Source organism: Lissotriton vulgaris, chromosome 2_1 (assembly GCF_964263255.1).
Source record: "Lissotriton vulgaris chromosome 2_1, aLisVul1.2, whole genome shotgun sequence".
In the NCBI taxonomy this organism is placed as follows: Eukaryota; Metazoa; Chordata; class Amphibia; order Caudata; family Salamandridae; genus Lissotriton; species Lissotriton vulgaris.
Genome location: NC_141687.1, coordinates 819,079,529 through 819,099,099, shown reverse-complemented (window position 1 = coordinate 819,099,099; position 19,571 = coordinate 819,079,529). Strand labels below are relative to the sequence as shown.

General features: G+C 46.3%; 1 protein-coding gene across 8 annotated transcripts in view; it reads left to right on the top strand.

Annotated features, from left to right (window-relative positions):
• CWC22 (CWC22 spliceosome associated protein) overlaps positions 1-19,571 on the top strand; it is a 466,526-nt gene that overhangs the window by 70,435 nt on the left and 376,520 nt on the right. For all 8 annotated transcript variants that reach the window (XM_086956220.1, XM_086956217.1, XM_086956216.1 and 5 more), the window contains one exon: positions 624-709. In XM_086956220.1, the coding sequence (XP_086812346.1) occupies positions 624-709 (86 nt within the window). The remainder of the gene's footprint in view (positions 1-623; positions 710-19,571) is intronic.

Below are 19,571 nucleotides of genomic sequence, written 5' to 3'. Positions count from 1 at the left end.
CCTAAGATTGTGTAGAGCAGAAAATGTTTAAGTGTTAAAGGTTTGAGGAGAGTGTGCGTTGCAAAAGACATTTTCTCTGCGTACTAGTACCCGGACAGTATTTCAAGTGACCTTCGAACAGGTTGTACGCCCTCACATTGAATTTTCACTTGCAACACCCCAAAGTTTATTCCGTATAATTTACAAGCAATTTCTCATACTTTTTTTCTTCTCATGGTTTTATGTAAAAAGTATGCAATTTTGCACAGCCTTAACTGTAAGCCTAGTAACGTTTTGGTTGTGGAATGTGCACTTTACAATCCATTAAATAAATTCAGGTATCCCTGGTAAAACAGTTTTTTCACTATGCAAAAGCCAAGTCAAATGGCTTTCTTAATGCTTGTTTTCCTTTTAGCAATACTGTTGAGACGTAGCTTCTTTCCTGACTCTTAGTTTATGAAAATATTACAATGTACTTAAATCCCAATGTATACCATCTGTTGCAAATAATTTAAAATTTTATTGGTAATCTAAATGTAATTTCTGTTTAGTTTTACATGCTACTACAATTTAGTTGGGTTGTCTGAATTTGTACGCCTTTTCAGTGAACTTTGAATAATCAGTATTTCTTTCATTTGCATTAGTCTCCTGAACATTTTGAGAAAAAAGATTCCCAAAGATCTCGTCGGAGGAGCTCATCTTCAGACTCCAGTTCATCATCAGACTCCAGGTAGGAAGACCATTCTTTTGCCCACTTCTACTGGGCAAAATATGATATTTGGATAGAGAGACAATGGTTAATTTAGTTGCTCCCATCCAGTGCCTGTAATCTTGGTCAAGAAAGTATATAAGGAAGAAATACACATTTGTTTTTGTTAGGCATATTACGAGAATCTTAGTTTCTTTAATATCCCCATAGTTCTTGTTTATAGTTAAAAAACATGAGGCCTACTAAATTCGAAGTTCAGACTATTGCTCATTCAGACTATTCCTCATGGGTGGGCCGCAATAAGATGGATCACTCATGAACAGTTTATGCAGGTATGACAGTAACAGAATCTTTCTTATATATCACCTTCTTCCACCCTCCCTTGTACCCTAAGGAAAGTTAAGGCATATCTTAATATATCTTATTGTACCATGTGAATCTTGTACGTTTGGATGAGGCTTTTTCCACAGCCTCTCTTTTATAGCGATCTGATTCCCCATGTTCCTGCAAAATGAGCACTCCATGAGCTACTGTGAGCACCAATCCAGCTAAGCCCCAGAGCCCTACCTACACCCACCTGCATCAGAAAAGCTGATGGGTGTCTTGAACACCCAACTCTATGCTGTGCACTACCCCCACCCCTTTGATACATTGCAAAGAAACAGCCTTCCATCCTGCACAGCTATTTCCAACACTTCCTGGCACCTCTCACTTGGTCATGATCAAAGAGAATGAATCACGGGTCTTAATAATCCAAGGTCTTTGAATTTCCTTTTCGGAGACCCTCATTCACACTAGCTCAGGGTACGGTATATATGTACATTCTCCGCTCTTCCAGTTAAGTGAATAGCATCTTCTTTGAGTCTTTATCACCTGAGTGTTCAGTTTTGCCGGTGATCTTTGTTCCTCCACCTGAAGGAAAACCATCTGGTTAATGACAGTCAGGAGTGAAAGGTGGATGCTGCAAGACGAGTGGGTTTAAATTAATCTTAGTTCCTTTATATAGCCTTTTATGTGTCAGGAAAGGGATAACCTTAAAATTATTTTAAAAAACTGTGCTAAGGTGGATGTGTTAGTGATCCACAGCACCTAGTGTTTGATCATGATTGGTCGACTTGTTTCGGACCTAGGTTGCCCTTACTGGTCAATGGGCCTTCTTCGGGACCGTTGTGGGAGCGACTTAATTTGAGATCGCTCGCAATGAGTAAGTAGATTCACTTACTCCTCTTCATCAGTGAGCTTGATCGCTCATACTCTGACGAAGCATCATAGGTGCAGACTTTACCTATAGCTGAGGAAGACAGAAAAGCAACAGAGAGATGCAATATTGGTTGAGTACTTTAAATCGTGCATTCTGTCTTGCCCAATGTGGTGCTGCTGTTGTGATAAGTGAAATAATCTGTGTGATGTGTAGACTCTACTGATCTCTCAAGTGCTGTTGTAAATCTTTCTCGAATGATGATATTCTATGCCAGTTGTCGATATGTATGCAGTTGATACAGTTGGCCTTAGGGCAAGTTTATGTCTCGCTGCATACCTCTGGGCATAAATGATTTGGGTAATTTTGAGATTAAATCTCGTTTTAAAGTGTGGCAGATTGTTCCTTTGTAAGGTATTTAATTTTTAGGTCTCGGCTAAGCGCGCGGAAGCTCGTTCTCGCCGAGAACCTTTTGTCGGCGTGTCTGCTTTCCAGGAGACAATCTTGGCCGCGCGCATCGCCTTGGAGGCGATTTGAAACTGTCACGCGCACAAGTACGAGCGCTGAATTGACTCTGTAGCAAGTTTCTTGCAATGCACGTTTAGAGTAAACGTGTAACTTTCAGTTTCTGTGTCGCAGCGTGTTTCATGGCATGATCGAAAATGATGTAGAAACAGAGAATAGAAGCACAGACAGTATGGGTAAACAATAAGAATTGATATTATTTTAGACATTGTTGGGCTAGCTCATTAAACTTATTTTTAGGTCTCGTGGCGTTTAGCACACGCACACATTCAGAGACACCCCCGCCGTCGCACACATACACACACACACACACACACACGCATGCACACATACACACACGAGCGCGCCCCCCGCTCCCGAATACAGTCCCACTTATCGCCAATCCGGTGTTCTGTAGCCTCCGCGGGGCTCTCCCTCGGGCATGGGAGCCCCGCGTCACCACTGCTCCTAGGGCCAGGCACTCTGTGGGCGCTGCTTCGCGCACAAGACGGAAGTCCCCCCCCCCCCCCCCCCTCCCCTCCATGCTAGGTTTCATTTTCATGACTGCGTGCGCACATTTGTTTATTTTAGTTGATGTGTATGCCGATATTGTTTGGTACGAAACACTTAGTAGCAAGCTTTCAGTACCGTTTAAGGTGCGAGGGGTTTGTTCTTTTTATTCCTCTGCTGCTCTGAAGTGGGACAAGAGTTTTGCCGCTCTCTGGTGTTTATGGATTAGGCACAGCTGGGTCCGAGTCTGTCAGATTAGTACATAGCAGCTGGACTTTAACCCACCGGCGTGACCCAGGAAGTGATGGGCGAAGTGTTTACAAGTAGCTAGCTGCGCTTGCACCGCCAGGAGGGGATTTTGGAGCACCAGACCGGTGAAACCTGGGTTACCTGTGGTAACCGGGCAACCCCAGGCGGAGCCAATCGGCTCCACCTCAGCGAAGGAAAAAAGCATCAATGCAGAGGTGAACTGTGGAGACTGGAACAGGCAGGTACCGAGGAGGGGCTGGAGGTCAGTGCGAACGAGTGAGTGCCTGTGAGACTAAGGAGTGCGTTGTACAGCTGCGGGATGGCCGCGTAGGGTGGGGCTCTGGAGGGCAGTTGGTGGGTTTGCAGTACTTAATTTGAGCCGGTGGTTGCTAGGGGGGGTCACCGGAACGTATTTCTCTTTCAGCTAAGCGCCACGAGAAGGAGAGACACACTCACGGTAAAGCAGGGAAAAAGAGAAAGACGGAAACGGGTACTTAGTATGAAAGGCGTGACCGGCACGCAAGGGATAAAAGGGTTGTGGGTTAAAGAGGCACTAATTAAGTTCTACACATGGTATTCGGCGCCGATTTGTATTAGTCCCTCCGAGCAGTGCATTGACCACTAGCACTAATTTCTACAAATGAGTAGGCGTGTAGCGCTGCCTGCAGCGTCTGTCTCTGTAGAGGCGGACAGGCTGACATGGGGACACCAGGATTTCTGACGGGCCGGAGGCCGGTTCGGTCCTCAGTGCCGGTCTGACTCTGCTCTAGCCCTAACAGGTCGTGTGGGTTTCCCCCAACCCTACTCTCCTTTGGGGCACCGCCTTCGAATTCTAAAGTTGCTCCAGAAAGCGAATGTGAGCTTCTAGGTAATGGATGTATGGACCTAGGGTGCCTACCTGAACTGAACAAATTGCCTCAAGGCGCTTTCTGGTTGGGTGGAGTGTGTGCAGGTGGGATTCCAAAAACAGAAGTTTGTTTCCCTCCTAAAGTCAATGCTACTTGTGTGACTGGGCTGCAGTGAGTCAAGGACTGTTGGCATGTTTTTGAAGGACGCTTTCAGTGCGCAGGTGGGGTTATATCTTGAAGCATTTTTTTAGGGAGATGTTCCCTTGTGAGGCTCAGTGATTTAAAACTGATTCAGGATTGCGCCAGTAACTGGTGTTGTGGTTCCCCTTTGTGGGAGGGTGGGGCCTCCGAGATTCTAGGCCAATACCATAGTGGCTGCAGGGCTCTACGACTCTCACGGTCGCAGATGGGAGACTCTGTATTTTGGCACCCTTTGTCAGTGGTGCCGGAGTGTAGTTCAAGTTAAGAAGAGTTGTAGGTAAGTTCCTCTTCTAATAAATTGTTGTTGGGTGAAGTGTGGTTGGCTGGAGGCTGTTAGGTAGGCTTGAAAGAAAGAGTGATGTGGTGTCACCCTCTGACCTACCGAGTGTCCAGAGTTGCGGTATATATATTCCCGTCTTTTCCAGTATATCTCTACAAGTTTTGCAATTAATCTGTACCACAACTGTTACTGTTGACTACCTTACAGCCGCTGTTTGGTGTGTTCTACCATTGTTGCTATGTTAATTTTGCTGTTTTATATATTGCGAACATGGCCGAGGGGCATTAGAGTGCTTCACAATAGAACAAGCTTGAAAAATCGCCAAGAGTAAATATATAAAGGAACAATGCAAAACTATAATAATGAGGTGGATCTAGACCAAGGAGATAATTGTTTGGGCAAGCACAGTTTTAGCCAAAATATCCTTCAAGAAGACAGATTTGTAGTTCCTTCTCTTTTTAATTCACACATGAATTCCATCCCCACTCCATCCATCCCCCATCTATCCATCCATCCCCCCATTCATCCATCCCCCCCATTCATCCATCTCCCCATTCATCCATCTCCCACTCCATCCATCCCCCCACTCCATCCATCCATCCCCCCACTCCATCCATCCATCCCCCCACTCCATCCATCCCCCCACTCCATCCATCCCCCCCACTCCATCCATCCAGCCCCTCCACTCCATCCATCCAGCCCCTCCACTCCATCCATCCAGCCCCTCCACTCCATCCATCCATCCCCTCCACTCCATCCATCCATCCCCCACTCTATCGCTATCATCTTGCAAACCATCTTTATACACCAATACAGACTTTGCTAAAAATGTAATGCAACACATTGTCATATACAATGCCAATAACTCAAACTTTAATGCTGCGAGACCTATTGCATTGCAAATGCTTGTTCTGTGTAGGCAGGGGCTTAACCTGGGAGAGAGGTCTCGGCGCACTCTCTCTAGTTCTTAAGTGTAGGAGGACTCTGGATTGATGTTGTTTGTTAATATGTCCCGCCTAGATCGATTATACAGGTAGGGTACGTGCTTTAAATTTTTTTTTTAAAGTAAAGTGTTAGATGGTTGTTTGAAAACAGCATCTTATTGGTGCTGTTTTTCATATGTATCCTTAAGGAGTGCCTTATAATATAAGGATACATTCAATCCTAGGGCCACGATGTGCAAAAGTAAAACAAAAAGTGCTTATGTTGTATAATTGCACAGAGTACTGTGTTCTGACGTATGCTACTGGCGCTTGTAGGCGATGTTGTACATTTAATAAAAGTGGGTTAATTTCTAATTACTGTTTGTGACCGGATCATACCTGTCTTGCGTGGGTATCAAACATCTTTGATGTGTTTCAATAATACAATAGATAGGGTGGTTTTATTATTCGCGGTTGCGAGCAATCTCTACGCGTCGTCTTGCAAATGTTTTTTTTTTTTTACCTTATGAAGGAGAAATCTGTTGCTCCTTCGGGGTTGGGAGGAAAAGCACAACCCAGTGAATGTAATTCGTACGGGATATATTAATAACCGACCAAATTAACCTTGTATCACGGAAGATCTGAGGTGCGGAGCCTCGTTGTTTGTCTTTCACCTTTGCTGTGCCTCTTGCGTGCCAGTGCTGCTGCCCGCACCCGTGCCCCAGAAATGAAAGGAGGTCGGGTGGAACATCTTTTATGCTCAAACCTCGGGTGATACCGAGTCGAAAACATAGAAGACATCCTTCTGTAGATGATGTATGTATTGTTTAGATAAAAGGAAATAGGTAAAAATAGGCTACAAAAATGAAAAATTATCATTTGTTTTCAAATTGGAAGATTCTTGAGTTGTATACAGCAATTTGATGTGGGTGTGTCGCTGTTTTTGACGATTTTTACAGTGACCCTTATGTAGCGCTATCGGGGGATGGTACTACCTTTATTAGGTGTGCATTATTTCTTCCTTTTATGAATTGGGCAGTGATGGTCCAAGCATATCATCTATTGCTAGTGACTCCCATGTTTCAGTGGCAGAATGCGATCTGCTGAATTTTGGTTTTTAGTTTCTTTCTGCCTCTGGTTATCAGTCGAATCTTATGATCGTTCGTACATTTGGGAGAGTCATCCAATACTTGGAAAGTGGCAGTGATGCATTCATGATCAATTTCATTGATTTAAATGGTAAGTACGTGATTGCTGGCTATACATCTCCTATTTCTCCTTTTAGGGAAGGTTGTTAGGTCTCGCGTGGCGTGGCAGGGCATGCCCTGCTCGCGAGATTTATTGTTAACAAGGACTATCAGAAGAGGGCTTTAAGAACCACCCGTCATTTCCATTGGCTGGCGTCACCGTTTATGCTAAACAGTGGCCTGCCATTGGAAATAAGGGTTTTCTGTAGACGCCCTTTCGCCTCTGAGCCTGACTCGGTGGCCTGCATTGCCACTGTCGCAAAGCATTTTCTTATCTTTATGGTGCCATGTGTTTCTCTAATGAGAAACACATTGTAGAGAGACACCCGGGCTCTCTCAAACAATGTTGCCACCTTCACACGCATCCATGCACACCCCGGGGCGGGCTCGCGCCGGGGTATAAATAAACAAGGCGGAAGACCGCCCGGGGTCTTTCCAGCTAACCCTTATTCACTGAGTCCGTGTCCCTCCTTGCAGTACCCCAGGGACCACGTGCGTGGCCTAGTAGCGCCACACCACATTGGCGACGAGTGCGGTCTGAGCTCATGTGTGCCTGATCGCCACCCCTGCCTGCCGTGAAGCAGCGCGTCACCTGGAGCCTGCTCACGCCGCTCCTGCCTGCAGCAAAGATAGTTGACCCGCCCGCGCCCAGGCTCGAGGTCCGCCCACACGCCTCCCCGTTGGGAGCGCCTTCAGCTGGCGGGACTCACCGGGTGCTACACTCGGTTGGTGAGTCGATCGTCCCTGCTCCCGCGTGCGCTGCATTCTGCAAACCCCGGTTTCGGCGTGCGCCGCAGACGGCGCGAAGACACGTTCACGCCCCCGCAGCACGCCCGACGGCTCCCTCAAAGCCCCGGTGGAAGGGGTACTCAGAACAAGGTGCGTCAAGGCTCCCAGTGCCTCACAAGGCCCCGCTCACCTCCAGAACACTCACGCACGTGTGGGGAGGGCCCAACAGACGGGGGTATCGACTCCGCTCGCTAGCCCGAGTGCAACGGGCCTGACAACGAACATTGGCAACACCCAGTGGCCTCGCAGGTGGCTGGAGGCAGACTCGCAGCCCGATTCAGTCTCCCACAGCTAAAACGAGGGATAAGTGGCCACGTCCAGGAGCATAATATCTCACACGGAATACTGCATAGGCAGTCAGTACCTACGCAGTACCACAGGACGGAGAGCCAGCCAAGCACCCCAGGCCGTCGGGCTAGTAACCCCGCGAGGCTTCCCGTAGAAGAGGGCAACAGCAATTTCTGTCATCGCGCCAGGACCTAGCCAAGCTGGCGACGGCCAGAATCACGCCGCGCCCCCCGCGTCACCGCCGCCCACACAGAATCTAGCTGTGGCGGTTGCACCTCCACCACCCAGCCACCCGCACATGGGTGCGGCACCGACCCCCCATTCCCCCCGCCCAGCGAGGCGGCCGGATCCGGCAACGGCAGCAGTGAGGTGAAAAGCCGGGTAGGAAGGCTAAACCTATACTTCAAAGGCACAAGAGAAAATGGCGGGACAATCAAAAGGTCACTACTCGTCCTCTATAGAGGGCCTGAAATTTATGATCTCTTCAAAACTCTCCCTAACACGGGGCGGGAAGACTACTACGACATAGCGGTCGCTGCACTTGACACCTATTTCGACCCCCAAACCAACCACGACTTCAAAAAGTTCAAATTCAAAAGGGCGGGGCAGACAGACTCTGAATCAGTAGACATGTTCTACGCGCGGCTGTGCCGCCTGGCCCGCTCCTGCCCTTTCACCAACCCGAGAGAAGAAATCAGAGACCAAATCATCGTGGGGTGTCGATCTAAACTACTAAGAAAACTCATACTCAGAGAACCCGGAATCTCATTAGACGAAATACTAGTGCTAGCCCGCTCACACAAACTCTCCGACGCACGAGCGGAGGAAATGGAGGTCGCATTGCGTACGCCGGTAACAGCGCCGGCCACGACGAAATCACCGCCGACCAACAAGGAGGAAAGGGTCGAGGTAATCCGGAGACGACCACTGCCAAACTGCCAACGCACCGTGACCGCTATCATTAGACCAAGAATCCTCCCCTCCCCCCCCGGATAACCAGGCCCAAGAGAGTCGACCACGGTATGAAGATGACGATGATGACGAGGTGTACGTCATTTCATACGTCAGCAGAGTGTCCACGAGGAAGAGACCGCCGCCCATGTGCTCCGTCTCCATAGAGGGCACGGAAGTGAAGGCCCTAATTGACACAGGGGCGTCGGTAAACGTCATGGACTCAGATCAGTACAACAAGATGTCACCCAAACCACCCCTCGCTCCGTCCGGTGCCAGGATATACACCTATGGTGGAACTGACCCGCTACCCTTGAGAGGCGTCATAGAGACAACCATCGTGAATGGGGAATACTCTACCAAGACACGTTTTCTCATCACGGAAGGAAAGAAGGGCTCCCTGTTAAGCTGCAACACCGCAAAAGACCTAGGTCTCGTGTTCTTTGCGAACCAGGTACATCAAGCCCATGCAGACACTCTGCTGAGAGAATTCCCTGAACTATTACATGGCCTGGGAAAATTAAAAGGGAAGAAGTTCAAGCTTCATATCGACACGTCGGTACGGCCCGTCGCCCTGAGGCACAGGCGCGTGCCATTCAATCTGAGACCCCAGGTGGAAGCAGAGCTCCAGAAGCTGGGAGACCTCGGGGTGATAGAGAAAGTGTTGGGCCCGACTCCTTGGGTGTCCCCACTCGTAGTAGCACCTAAACCGAAGCAACCAGGGGCAATCAGACTGTGTGTAGACATGAGGTTACCCAATGTGGCCGTCATAAGGGAACGACGCATCACCCCGACCATGGACGATATAGTGGCCGACCTAAATGGGGTGAATTGGTTCTCGAAACTGGACCTCAACTCTGGATACCATCAGTTTGAATTGGAGCCAGCGAGCCGATACATAACAACCTTCTCAACCCACGTAGGACTACGTCGGTACAAGCGGTTGAGTTTTGGCGTGTCCTCAGCCGCGGAGGTGTTCCAAAACGCCATACGCGAAGTGCTGTCAGGGCTAAGCGGAATAATCAACCTCAGCGACGATATCCTGGTATACTCAGCGACCCTCGAGGAACACCATGCACATCTAAGAGCAACACTGCAAAGCCTAGTGGACAGTGGACTGCCCCTACACCGGTCGAAATGCTCTTTCTACCAAGAGTCCATCGACTTCTTCGGATACACCTTCACGAGAGAGGGGCTGAAGGTAGACCCCAAGAAAGCAGAGGCGATCAAGGCGGCCAGCACCCTGCAGAACCCCACCGAAGTGCGGAGCTTCCTGGGTATGGCCACATACTGCGGCCGTTTCATCCCCAACTTGGCTGCTCTGGCAGAACCACTAAGAGCACTCACGTAGCAGGATAACAAATGGGAATGGACGGTAGCGGCCAACAAGGCTTTTCAGGACATAAAAGCAAACCTCTTGGACACAACAGTAATGGCTTACTTCCAACCCCGTCGCAAGACGGAGCTAATAGTCCATGCCAGCCCGGTGGGCCTAGGAGCGGTGCTTCTACAAGAGCATGGACCGAAGGCATGGAAACCAGTGGCATACACAGCAAAGCCCTAACCGACACAGAGACCCGAAATGCACAAATTGAACGCGAAACACTCGCAATAAAGTGGGCGTGCCAACATTTCCACCTGTACCTGTGTGGTCAAGAATTTAACGTGGTACCAGACCACAAGCCACTGTTGGCTCTGTTTGCAGGATCTGCTAGGCTCGCACCCCCACGGATAGAACGCTGGGCTGTCCAGCTGCAAGGATACAATTTCAATGTTGTCTTCAGGCCCGGGGCACACAACCCGGCCGACTACCTGTCCCGACATCCGGGCCACACCAATCCGATCCACCCACTGGAAGATGGAACGGGAGCTGAGGCGTTCGTCCGCATGATCTTGCAAGCAGCTTGCCCGGAAACAATGACACTGAAAGAGATAGGAGAAGCAACTGCCATGGACGAAACGTTGCCAGAGTCCGCCACGCTCTAGAAGGAAACAAATGGGCCCACTTCCTGGACGGCGCACAAAGCTTCGAGCGGAAGTCAGCCACATGCGCCAGCAATTGTGCCAGGTCAGGAGTGAGCTAAGTGTGGGTGACGAAGGAGTCATCCTAAGGGGACACCTGATTGTAATACCTGAAAACCTCCAGCTGAGGATGCTGGCGCTAGCACATGTGGGGCATCGGGGGATGGCCAAAACAAAAGCACGCCTGAGAAGCAAGGTCTTGTTCCCAGCTATGGACAGCATGGTAGACGAGATGGTGCGTTCCTGCCCGCCTGCACCATCACTGGCAGCGAACCAGCACCCGCGCCGGTGATTACAGAAGAATCCCCCTTGAAGCCATGGACCCACCTCAGCATTGACTTCGGGAGTTCCCAGATGGCCGGCACACACTCTTCTTGGTCGACTCATGCTCCAAGTTCCCGGTAGTGGAAGTAATATCCTCCACAGCGTTTCCCCAGGTCAAGAAGGCCCTGAATCGCATATTCGCCACCATGGGGCTCCTGGAGGAAATCAAATTAGACAATGGGCCACACTTTCAAGGCAGAGAATTCCAGGCCTATCTCTAGAACCTCCAGATCGCACACCGGAAGATCACCCCACTATGGCCCCAAGCAAACGGGGAGGTAGAAAGACTGATGAGGACCCTCAATCGTGCTCTCAGGATTGCTGTGAATCAAACCGGGCCCTGTTCACTTGGCGCTCCGCGCTTTAAATATACTTTACAATCTTTTTCACTTTGTACTTATTTTTATTCTTATTCTTTATACTCGATTTCTATAGTTCATGTGTTTTTTGTACTTATTATAATATAACACAAACATATGATTTAATTCATCATTTTTGTAAACATTGTAACATAATTTGCACTTTCAGTACTTTGGCTTCATGTTTTTACATAAGATAATATACAAAACATTAACATAAAGAGCCCTATGCATTTCGGCGCCACGACGGTGCCTTCATCAGGGGCATGTCTGTAAATAAAACATATGAAAAATGTGTGAGAGTCTTGATTCAATGTAGTTCAAGGGGGGTTGAAAAACTAAGTTTTTTTGTTAATATTGTACCTGGTGTTTGCTATGATAGGTATCAAGAATTGTGTCGCCTTGCTGGACTCAGTGTCCTGTCTCTGCAAGTAATAATAAATGAATAGATGACCCATGTTGGTTGTAAATGGTAATTAACTTATAAGTCTGAAAATTTGGTTATTAGGAAGATAAATGGTAACGTACCTGTGGGAGATATATATAATCACTGTAAGAATAATAACGATATACATTAGGACTGTGAAAATCCCATCCTAACTCTGACATGCTTAAGTAAAATGAAGGAGGCAAGGGGTTTACCTTATCTTCACCCGAGCTCTGTATCTATGAAAAAGCAAAGACGAAAAACGCGATCACTAACTCGAAAATCGAGCTGCTGAAAGTTGAAGTAAAGCCACGTTCAGAAAACGGGGCCGTTCATACCTGTATGGCCAAAGATTTCCCGTTGTATTCGAAGTCCCTCTCTCAACCGGTCTTCTCACGTTCGATAACTGAGGCTGGCGCCATTTCCATGTGTCTGTCTCCACTCTGGCTTCCAATTCTGTTTTTAATACGTAAATTTCATCTTCCAGTTCCCTAATTGTTTTGGCGAGTTCCTCAATGATTAACAATATCAAGTCCAATGAGCATTTGTTGAGGATACTAAACCATTTCTCCATAAATTTTGAGTTCAGATTGAATCGAAATAACATGGGTTTTATAGATAACCGTAATCCTCTCGGGATGCGTTTTGCTCGATGATATTGTATGAGGGTAGACGCATGCATCCTTTGGTTTAGTTGGCGACGTGTTAGGTATTCTAGCTGTTTAAGTTGTTGAGAAATGGATCCCCCGTGAACATCCATATTTTTGACTTCCTTGATTAAAGAATAAATTTTATCCGCCTCCTCTGCTGTGTAGGCCAATGTATTGGCTCGATTGTCCGTCATTCCTGTGATGGTTTCAAACTGCATTTTGCTTTGATGGGTGCCTCCTTATTGTTTGACTGAATGTTGAATTCAAAGAATAAAGGGTATAAGGAGCACTCCGTTTTTATTGTTCTCTCTTTAACTGTGTGTCCACTGGTGCTCCGGTTTGTCAGGGTAGTCAAACCTGCTGGGAATTACTGAAGGTTACGATTGGTATTGGGGCCAATCAAACCGGGCACTGTTCACTTGGCGCTCCGCGCTTTAAATATACTTTACAATCTTTTTCACTTTGTACTTATTTTTATTCTTATTCTTTATACTCTATTTCTATAGTTCATGTGTTTTTTGTACTTATTATAATATAACACAAACATATGATTTAATTCATCATTTTTGTAAACATTGTAACATAATTTGCACTTTCAGTACTTTGGCTTCATGTTTTTACATAAGATAATATACAAAACATTAACATAAAGAGCCCTATGCATTTCGGCGCCACGACGGTGCCTTCATCAGGGGCATGTCTTTGCTTTTTCATAGATACAGAGCTCGGGTGAAGATAAGGTAATCTTCACCCGAGCTCTGTATCTATGAAAAAGCAAAGACATGCCCCTGATGAAGGCACCGTCGTGGCGCCGAAATGCATAGGGCTCTTTATGTTAATGTTTTGTATATTATCTTATGTAAAAACATGAAGCCAAAGTACTGAAAGTGCAAATTATGTTACAATGTTTACAAAAATGATGAATTAAATCATATGTTTGTGTTATATTATAATAAGTACAAAAAACACATGAACTATAGAAATCGAGTATAAAGAATAAGAATAAAAATAAGTACAAAGTGAAAAAGATTGTAAAGTATATTTAAAGCGCGGAGCGCCAAGTGAACAGTGCCCGGTTTGATTGGCCCCAATACCAATCGTAACCTTCAGTAATTCCCAGCAGGTTTGACTACCCTGACAAACCGGAGCACCAGTGGACACACAGTTAAAGAGAGAACAATAAAAACGGAGTGCTCCTTATACCCTTTATTCTTTGAACTCGGGATTGCTGTGGACAGTGGGGAGGATCCTAAAGCCGCACTTGATCAGTTCCTAGGGGCCTATTGGCAGACTCCACACAGCACAACAAAATGTGCCCCAGCACATGTGCTATTCAAGAGAGCACCCAGATTGACCATACGTGGAGGCCAGAAGACAGGAATGACGAGGCCATTCAAGCTCTGAGGTGAAACACAAATCGAAAAGCGAGTGAGACAAGACACGCCCAAGAGCCGACTTTGCACGCCGGTGACACCGTGGTGGTGCGGGATCGACACCCGGGTTGGAAATTCCGAACCCCGTCTGAACCAGAAGTGTGGATAGTAAACAAAGTTCAAGGCACCATGGTCACCGTCCGGCGAGGCGGGCAGACGGTCACACGCAAAGTGTCCTGTTTCAAGAAGGAGAAGGGACCTAGGGCGGCCCGACAAACGGCTGAAGACCAGGAGGCTGAGGAGGAGTTGGGTCCGGATGTTGGAACATCATTTTCCAGATCACCGCTGGCAAGTAAGGATCGAGAACTCACCCAGGGCAGCAAGTCAAGACATCAGGGTCACCCCCAGCAGACCGGGAGTGATCTCCAGGGGTGAGAGTGCGGAAACAACCCTGGCTGGGGTTGCAGCATCACTGTGTGCACGAAGTCAGAGGTATAACCTACGACCTAACCCAGAACCCAGCCAGAGATTGAGAGACTTTGCATAGACATCACCTTGAAGTGGAGGCTGGTTTGAAAGAACGGACTAAATTGAAGGAGGGATGTAGAGAGCCACCCGGGCTCTCTCAAACAATTTTGCCACCTTCACACGCATCCATGCACACCCCGGGGCGGGCTCGCGCCGGGGTATAAATAAACAAGGCGGAAGACCGCTCGGGGTCTTTCCGGCTAACCCTTACTCACTGTGTCCGTGTCCCTCCTTGCACCTTGCAGTACCCCAGGGACCACGTGAGTGGCCTAGTAGCGCCATACCACACACATGGCCCCATAAAGACAAGAGATCCCCATGCTCTGGCTGCAGTGCAGTCCTCTTTCACTTTTGGGACTACGCTTGTTGTAAGAGGGTGTAGCGCTGTGTGGCGTGAAGTACTTTGGGACTGGCACCTGTTTATTTGTCACAGGTGCATACTCTAAGTCTATGTATACTTTTCAAATAGGCGAATATAGCGTACCTCCAGTAGAACTATGCGCCAAAAGAGCTACTACGTTTACACAGGATTCGTGTTTTGTGCCAAAAGCTGTATTTTTAGACTGCTAATGACATTCTCTTTATGCACAGGATTTGCGTGACATTAGCACGCCCATTTCGATTAATTTCCAATTGGTTATTCATCATTGTCAAGAGCAGGCATATGCAGTATGCTAATATTTACATCCACTGGAACCTTTATTTGAAAAATAATCTTTTATTTTACATAGCACTTCATTCCTCACATCTGCCGTTTCTAAGCACTGTAAAGAACAGACAACACTTTCACACGATTTATGCTGCTCTATTTACTGGCCTCAGAAGAATGCACGGTTGAGAGGACAGAGCCAAAATTCGAATCAGTAATCCGCAGGAGACCGCATTTGTTTGCAGACAGCGTTCAACTCATTGAGCCACATAGGCGCTATAAACGCAATATCTTTCACTCTGCTATGTGGAAAAGAATGATCACTACAGTTCATATAATGTCACTAATAACTAATGTCACTGAGGCGCGCTTCCTAGGAATGCCCTTGGGAAAGGGCTGCAAAGGCAGAAAGAAGCTCGGCTAACTACTAAATCAGTAACCCCTAGGAGACTGCATTTGTTCGCAGGCAGTGTTCAACTCATTGAGCCACATCGGCGCTATAAACCCAATATCTTTCACTCTGCTATCTGGAAAAGAAGGATCACTACGGTTCATATAACGTCACTAATGACTAATGTCACTGAGGCGCGCTTCGTAGGAATGCCCTTGGGAAAGCGCTGCGAAGGGAGAAGCTCGGCTAACTACTCCGGTTTAGAAAGTTGCAAAGCATAGTCCTGAGTCTCTGACCAACAGTCTGATCCACGTTGAGTTTTGTCATCCAAGTGTCTTCCTCATGCGACTAAAAGACAGACGTGAGCTACTTGTGAATCTGGCGCCTAGACACTCTTCAGGTGGCGATGTGTATATACAAGCATGCATGCCTAAATATTTCACTTAAAGTGTTATCGAACCAACAAACGATAATATATTATTAGTAAATCATAATTATCGTAATAATGCTACTACTACTAGTACTAATAATAATGCTCCAAATTGAGAAATATTTAATCCTGCAATAAGTTAAGATGCATAACTATTTTGGGGAATATTTTAAATCTGAGTAATCCTTAATTCGTTTTTTAAATGTACCAATATTTTTATACGAGCCCCTTCATTTCTCACAGGTGAACATTTTCAGGAGGCTATGCCATTTTTGGGGATTCACAGCAGGGCAGCTGAGTGAGTTGGGCAACTGTTGCTGACTCGTGGGACCATATTAGACCAGCATTTGCAATGCATTAGGTCTCGCATTTGGGTGAGTAAGCTATTGGCATTGTAAATGACTGCCTTTTATTTATGTTTTAAAAACGAAAATTAAAAGGCAATGTCACTTACAATGTTAATAGCTCAGAGTTGTGTAAATGGGAGACCTGTTGCATTGCAAATGCTTGTTTTTGCATAGGGACTGGCAGATTGCTACACAATGGAAATGCTCTTTTCTGAAGAGTATTGATTGATTAGTCCCTGAGTGACTTGGTGACTGTGGGAGGGCTACAGGCCATCAAAACTTTCCTGCTCCATGATGTCCCATCCAAATTACATTTTACTGGGCTTGGAGTGACCATGCCACTTGTTCGATGTCATGTAAGGCTATAAAAAAAGGTACTTGGTGAGGTTTGCCAGTGCATTTTAGATTCCTTCATTGAGTGGAGTGAGGCCAGAGAATGACAGATTATGGAACAGATTAGCTTGTTTTTACATATTTCTACAGTTTTCTCTTTTCCATGAGATGGTGGGATGACTACTGCTTTGGTGAAACCACGTTCTGTGTTTCTTGCAGCTTAACAAGAGGCATTTTGTTTTAATTTATAAAGTTTTATATAGCGCGAACTTTATCCCAAAGGATATCAGAGCGCTTTACAATTTGAGACAAAGGCAACAAATAGAACACCAGTCCAACATGGGGAATCCAATGGGCATTGAGAAGTTTACTATATATGTCCTAGAGAAGCATGGACCGTCTATTCCCAATATTTCCCACTTAACATTTCACACAGTTTCTCATATGTGGTCTCCTCTTTCTATTCATTACTCTATCTATGTTGAAGCCTCTGTGCTTAAATATTTCCTGTACTACTCTTCTCCTCCACCCCAATTGCTATAACAATTTCCTGTAGGGCAAATCCATCAGCATAATCCTGTATGGGGGTTAGCATACATTTCTCAACTGCTACTACTGTTGCTTCTTTGGGAGCAGAGACCGTGCCAGTGTAAAGTTTCTGGAATTATTCCTCCCAAACATGCGATTGTATGTAAAAATCATCTTCACTGACCTGCTTAAATGAGCCCTTAGACAGAAGGTGCCAGAAGAGCTGGTTATCCTTCTGTTTTGAAGCCTCAGCTAGTGTGCCCCAGTTATCAGCCTCTCAACTTCTTTTGCCACATCCTGAGCCCTCTTGTACATCCTCCTTCTGCTTTTGATGTCATTGTGTGTCCCATGCTTTACTGCCACTGTTAAGTCTTTCCCAGCTAGTCTACAATCCTCGTTGTTCCACAAGGCAGTGTTCCTTTAGGCATATTGAAATTGCATAATCTGCTAAAGTATGGCTTGATACTATATGTTTGTAACATGGAATAAAGAACCTATCTGTGCCAGCGTGCAATTGTAACATGGAATAAAGAATCGTCCTGTACCTGAGTGTGATTGCAACATGGAATAAAGAACTGACCTGTACCAGAGTGTGATTGTAACATGGAATAAAGAACCGACCTGTACCAGAGTGTGCTTGTAACATGGAAGAAGGAACCGACCTGTACTAGAGTGTGATTATAACATTGAATAAAGAACCTATCTGTACCAGAGTGTGATTATAACATGGAATAAAGACCTGACCTGTACCAGAGTGGGGTTGTAACATGGAATAAAGAACCTATGTGACTGACCCTCCTCTAGAAAGCTTACAGGACCCTCATTCATAAAAAAAAACCTTCACCCTCATAGTAAATCTCCACCCGTTTATTGACTTTTGTTGAGAGGTCACAGGTCACATTTTCCTCCTAATCTTACTGCAAGATACGGTGCCTGATCGTGATAGAACAGGGATATTCCATCTCCCACGTTTCCACCATTCTCCTTCTTGCACCCACACAATCAGATTCTCCGTGTGTGTGCCTACAGACCCCAAAGCTCCGCTGAGGGTTATGAAGTTGCTTCCAACGTTTAAGTTCAGTAAATAATTCTTTTTCTGTTTACTTATTATATAAATGAGGACACTGGTTCTACGCACCAGCCACGATAGCCTCCATTTCAACCTGTATGTTACAAACAGGCGTTTGCGAACAGGCAGCACAGCCCAAATACATTCTCGCAGAAGAGTGATTAACTGTCGCACAGTTATAAGATGCATACTTTCATAAGCCTGCCTGTTTAACTCGCAGTTACACTGACAGGCGGCCGCGGCATTTAGACATTATAATTGGAGAAGTAACTTTTCAGTGCTCAGTACTAGCCTTTTGTTTAAGCTCTGCTTTACCAAAATTATGATGGTCATGAGCGTATTTGCGACAGCAAAGATTGCACATTTAGTCTTACCTGCAACACAGACTGGCGAGGATCTTTCCCCCCTCTGATGCACAACACTAAAGGTTGATTAAGACCTATCTTTTTTTTTAAATATGGTCTTTTCGAATAGTAGGGCCACATCGATCCTGACTGAATCTCTATGACACCCCACTGCACCGTAATCAAGTCACTTTACGTTAACAATACATCTCATTAAATAGCAGTATCATTATGTTTGAGGCATGTGTGGCTGTTGATACACATATTATGCATTCTTCCGTCATGTAGTGTTAGGCCTGTATGTGTGCAAGTTGTTTTTCTTTGAAGAAGTCTTTTGAGTCTCGAGTTGGTGTGACTCCTCCTTTTGCTGGTAATGCGCATTGGCATAGACTCCATTGTTAGATTGTTTTCTTTCCGCCGTCTGGTTTGGATGCGTGCTTCTGTGCTTAGTCGTTGGTACTCTTTCGGTGCACACGGTACTCCTGACCGTCAGTATTCTTGTTCACACATGTATCTTCTTATTTTACATATCTGGTCGAAGAATCCATCTTCGCCAGGTGATTTCCATATCAGTCTCGCTCCCACATGGGCCTCTCCCTTCGGGGCCTTTGTATATTGGGCCTTTCATTTGTTCCATGCAATGTTGCGAGGTTGATGAAATGAAAACCTTTTAGATTTGTCCTCTATACCATTCCAAATACCACCTGAACTATCTGCAATCTTTGTCTTTCACCCAAGCACTACAAGATTGAGTGTGAATCCTGAAGCTCCTTCTGATCTAAAAAGACACTTTGCGACCATTGGGCTTGATGTTTGGAGATGTCCAGAAGAGGTGGCAAAGATCTGGTAGACCTCTTTGGCACGAAAGAGCATCGAAAAACCATGGCAAGGCGTCGAAAGCTGATGAAAAGGTATTTTCACCAGAGGACAGCAACAACTCCAACCTGAAAATCGAGGACATACCAGCTGCACAAAATTTTGCGTGCGCACAACCTCCCTATCCTCAATACAGCTCCCGAACTGAGCAGGCCAAAGGCAGTGCAATGGCCAAAGAATACCAAAAACACTCCAGCAGGCCATCACTGACTTCAGGCCATGGTAGGCACCAACCATCAACTTCA